The 4,701-nt window shown below is 44.2% G+C and overlaps 1 protein-coding gene across 1 annotated transcript; it reads left to right on the top strand.

Moving 5' to 3' along the window:
• Nucleotides 1–205: 205 nt before the first annotated feature.
• hey1.S (hes related family bHLH transcription factor with YRPW motif 1 S homeolog) lies at nt 206–4,393 on the top strand. Its single transcript, NM_001090457.1, is given in 5 exon segments — nt 206–479; nt 801–864; nt 1,030–1,113; nt 1,577–1,658; nt 2,916–4,393. Coding segments are annotated over 5 exon segments (885 nt in total). The 5' UTR covers nt 206–393; the 3' UTR covers nt 3,485–4,393.
• Nucleotides 4,394–4,701: the final 308 nt, after the last annotated feature.

Genomic DNA, 4,701 nt, shown 5'->3' with positions numbered 1-4,701 from the left:
CTTTCCCACGGCCCCGCGCGTGTGCTCACAGGCGGCACTGCAGACTCCGGCCTGGCCCGTCGCCCAGCCAATCAGAAGGAGAAGGAGGGCGGGTCCGTCCTCGCATGCACACTTGTCAATCACTGCCGAGCCTCTTTAGAAACTGGTGAAGAGAGAGCAGGTTCGAAGGCGCCGCTGTCAGGTGTGACGTCACGGAATGGGAGGAGTCTGGCTGGCTACAAGGAGGTGATTGTGTTCCAGGAGCAGGCGCCAGGCGAACCGTGGGAAAGGGATGGCTTAGCTTTTAACCAGAGGCAGAGGCAGCGCAGGGAGCACAGTGTCAGCAGCCAGTCACGGACACACAGCGGGAGCAGCAGACGCACGGACACACACGGACACACACACACAGCAGCCATGAAGCGGGGACACGACTACAGCTCCTCCGACAGTGAGTTGGACGAGAACATCGAGGTGGAGAAGGAGAGCGCGGATGAGAATGGGTAATGCCCGCACTGACACTACTTTCTGCTCATATCCAACTGCCACTGAGCAACTGCCACACAGTCACCTGGAGCTGACAGCCCTCTCTGTACCAGTCTCCTCTGTACCAGTCTCCTCTGTGCCAGTCCCTTCTGTGTCAGGCATTACTGAAAGCTCTTCAGCCACAGGCTCCACTGGGACTTGCAGTTCAGCAAGAGCTGGGGAGCTGTGCATAGCCATAGAGGTGCTGCCATGGGGCAGTGTGCCTGTCCTGTGTGTGTGGCTTTTGGAGAAGTTCCACATTGAGTCACTAACAGCAGCTTTTTATATATTTATTGCAGGAATCTGAGTTCCATGTCTCCATCCACTTCTTCCCAAATCCTGGCCAGGAAGAGACGCAGAGGGGTAAGTGTGCCACTGTCTGACATCCCCTATATGCCCAGCCTGTACCCCCCGCAGGAGGCTGAAGATCTAGTTCAGTGGAAGCTGGGGGGATGCAGTTTAGGATTCACCCATTGAGGAATGTGCTTTGCTTGTCTCTAACCCCCCGATCCTTCCTTTCCCCATCAGATTATTGAGAAGCGCCGCAGGGACAGGATTAATAACAGCCTATCAGAGCTGAGGAGACTGGTGCCCAGCGCCTTTGAGAAACAGGTAATTCAAGCCGACTCTCTTTTATTATATGGAATGGCCCAGCAATCAAAGCCTGGTGTGGGTTATGTTAGCAATGTACAAAATAGGGGGGTGTGGAAGCACTCTAAAGGCTAAGTTATAGTATATTTAAGTATAATGAAAGTTCTAGTTTTAATGCACATCCCCTGGTCTCCTGTCTCAAAAGTAAGTTTACAAAACAGGGTTTTTTTTTTTACAAAGTTATGATCATAAAGTTGAAAAGCCACCATACCACGTCTGGGTTATGTTACCAACCAGAAGGGCTCACTCAGCAACACTTTAACCTGATGAAGGCGTCAATATTTCAGTACTTCTTTATTGCAGCTGCGTAGCTCATCTCTAGACCTTGTATATACAGCTCACAAAATCTATAAAATGTTGCCTTGCTGCCTTTCTTTTCAAATTATGTCTTTTTTTTTTAATCTAAATTTTAATTTCTCTACAGGGATCAGCTAAACTAGAGAAAGCTGAGATTTTGCAGATGACAGTGGATCACCTTAAGATGCTTCACACTGCAGGAGGCAAAGGTGAGAGGGGCTCCATATATTCCACAGACTTCTCCTATGTATATATATAATATGATGGGATATAAAAAATAGGGGCACTACTCACTGTGTCTGTGCTACAGGGTTTATTACACATACAGTAATAATATTAAAGGGAAAGTTGACCATAGATTACATTTAAGTACACTGTATACAGAGTACACTGTATACACTTTGCTATTGGTCTTCTTTTATTCTGATTTCTAATGATATGCTTGCCCCATTGGTAACCTGAGGGAGAAAAAAAGGAGACTGTGAGGCTATATTTGTATCATGTCTTGTCTTTGTATTGGTTCTCCTAATTATGATCGATTCTTACTTTCAAACAAGTGCCTGGTTGCTAGGGTAAGTAAACCCTAGCAACTAAACAGTTAACATTCCAAACCAAAGAGATCAAAAGAAATAATGAAATGCTTAAAACCCCACCAAAGTAAAAAGATGAAGATCAGTTGCAAATTGAATTAGGATACCACTGTCTGTATCAGCTGACTGTATGGTGATCTGAAAACCTGTTTATACTGTCGTCTTTATTGGATTTAGCACTTGGCTCTCTCAGAACATTGTGTGGCTCTACAGCTGTCAGTGAAATACATGCTTTTGGGATTCTGTTGTAGTTCAGTCATAGCTGGAGATCCACTGGTTAAAGTTCTGGAGAATGTAGATTAAGGAGACAACTTTCTCCAGACCCTAAGGGCAGAGACACAAGCTGCTATTTTAGGGAGATTAGTCGCCCACTAATCACTTCTTCTTCGGGCAACTAATCTCCCCAAACTGCCGGCTAGAACGTAAATCGCCAGCGGGATGGCACTGGGAACGCTTCGTTTTCTGAAGACGACCGAAGTTGCCTCACAAGGAAACTTCAGGCGACCTTGGAAAGCCAAATCGATCTGAAGGCAGTTCGGGCAGATTAGTCGCCCGAAGAAGAAGTGATTTGTTGCTGGGCGACTAATCTCCCGAAAAAGCACCGTGTGTCTCTGTCCTAAAACCTTCATTCAAATTTTAGCTGCAAGACTGTAAGACAAGGCTTGATGTGCATATTAAACTCTATATAGAGCCTAGAGAGATGACCATTCACAGTGTGTAAAGTAAATAACTCCTTCAGCCCCTTAAAGTTTCGTTTGCAGAGTTCCCTAGTCTTTAGCTTCCTGTATCCCAGCTGACATTTGGGGAATGGAGGGGTTCTTGATTTGGAGATTTACCTAATGACATCATAACATTTGTAACTTCTTTCTGTTCTAGGCTACTTTGATGCTCATGCACTTGCCATGGACTACCGCAGCTTGGGATTCAGGGAATGCCTGGCAGAAGTAGCCCGGTATCTGAGTATAATAGAAGGAATGGAGACAGCAGACCCACTGCGAGTGCGGCTTGTGTCTCACCTCAATAACTATGCCTCTCAGCGAGAAGCAGCCAGCACAGCCCATACCAGCATCGGACACATTCCCTGGGGTGGAACCTTTGCTCACCATCCCCATCTTTCTCACCCACTGCTCCTGGCACAGACTGCCCATACAAACAGCACATCATCCTCCACAGAAGCTCATCACCACAACAGACTTCGTGGGTCCCCACATGCTGAATCCTCCTCCCTGAGAGTTGCTCCTAATGGGAATATTGCATCAGTGCTTCCAGTGGTTGCCTCTTCAAAACTCTCTCCTCCGCTGCTCTCCTCCATGGCCTCTCTGTCTGCATTCCCCTTCTCTTTTGGATCTTTCCATCTACTGTCACCCAACTCTCTCAGCCCTACAACACCCACTCCATCAGGCAAACCCTACAGGCCTTGGGGCACAGAAATCGGAGCCTTCTAAGACCCCAATGAGAACTAATTAGCTTTTTTTTTTAGAAAGAAAAGCCGTATAGGGTGTGGGGTGGGTTGTAATGTCCAGCTGTGCTGGCCTTTTATTAAAGACTTTTACAATGTATTTGCCAACCAGTGTGATCCAATGGTACCGTTGCAGATTATTATTATTTTTTTTAGACATAACATTTTTTTTACTAGTCTCCAAAAAAAAAAAAATCTGGTACATTAGCAGCGTAACACAGAACTGTTCCTAGATCTGCTCTAAATGTTTAACTTGCGTTGTAAAGTAACAATTCCACTTCCTCTGAAGTCTCTGGAACATTTAACTGATATTATCGTTTTTCCCTATCTTCCATCTGTAAACCTGTTTCCCAACATTGACATTTTTTGTTTTGTTTTTTTAAATCTTATTCTGAAATATCCTTCTGGTTTGCTAATATTTTCAGCTATAAAGCTATAGCTTACTTATGTTAACCTGTTTTTTTGAATTTTATATTTCCAAGCGTTGACAAATCAGATTTATCAGCTCTATACAAGAATCAACAGCAATGCCTTCAGTAAAGCTGTGCATGGAAGGGGTGTGTGCTGAAAAGTGGGGCCACAAGCATTCAGAGGGTTAAACATAACACTGAGTGCACATACAGTGGTATAATAGATGCCTATAGCACATGTATTTTGCACATGAACCCGGACTATACAACATTTCAACAGAGTTTCTATTGTCTAATGTATTTTATTACCTGGCGCACTAGAACTTTATTTAACAAGGATACTAATTTAAATCAGAATCCACTACATCCCTGTATATAATACACGTTGTGCTTGGGTGCGACATCACCCGAAATGATGGACTGAATTTAATCACTGTTATCCTGGTCCTTTTTTGATGAAATAAAAGAAAAGTGTGTTATTTTGATCAAATAGCATTGTTCTTCATTTTACCATGTTCTCGAACCATCCAGTCAAAATGAAGTTGATCTTAGAATAAAGCACATATCTGATTGGTTGTTGACTTTCGTTGGATGGTTTTAAGGCATTGGTGGCACTGCTCCAGTAAACACCTGTAAGATCTGATAGCAGAACGTTACATCAAGTTACACTTTGGTCTGCATTTATAATATACACACATTTCTCACGCTCACTACACTTTTGCAGCTTTTTTTCCCATTCACTCCAATGAACTCTGCCAAATCCAGGAGGTGTACATTTTGGCGTTTACGCTGG

Source organism: Xenopus laevis, chromosome 6S (assembly GCF_017654675.1).
Source record: "Xenopus laevis strain J_2021 chromosome 6S, Xenopus_laevis_v10.1, whole genome shotgun sequence".
Taxonomy (NCBI): Eukaryota; Metazoa; Chordata; class Amphibia; order Anura; family Pipidae; genus Xenopus; species Xenopus laevis.
This window is presented reverse-complemented; position numbering and strand designations above follow the sequence as displayed.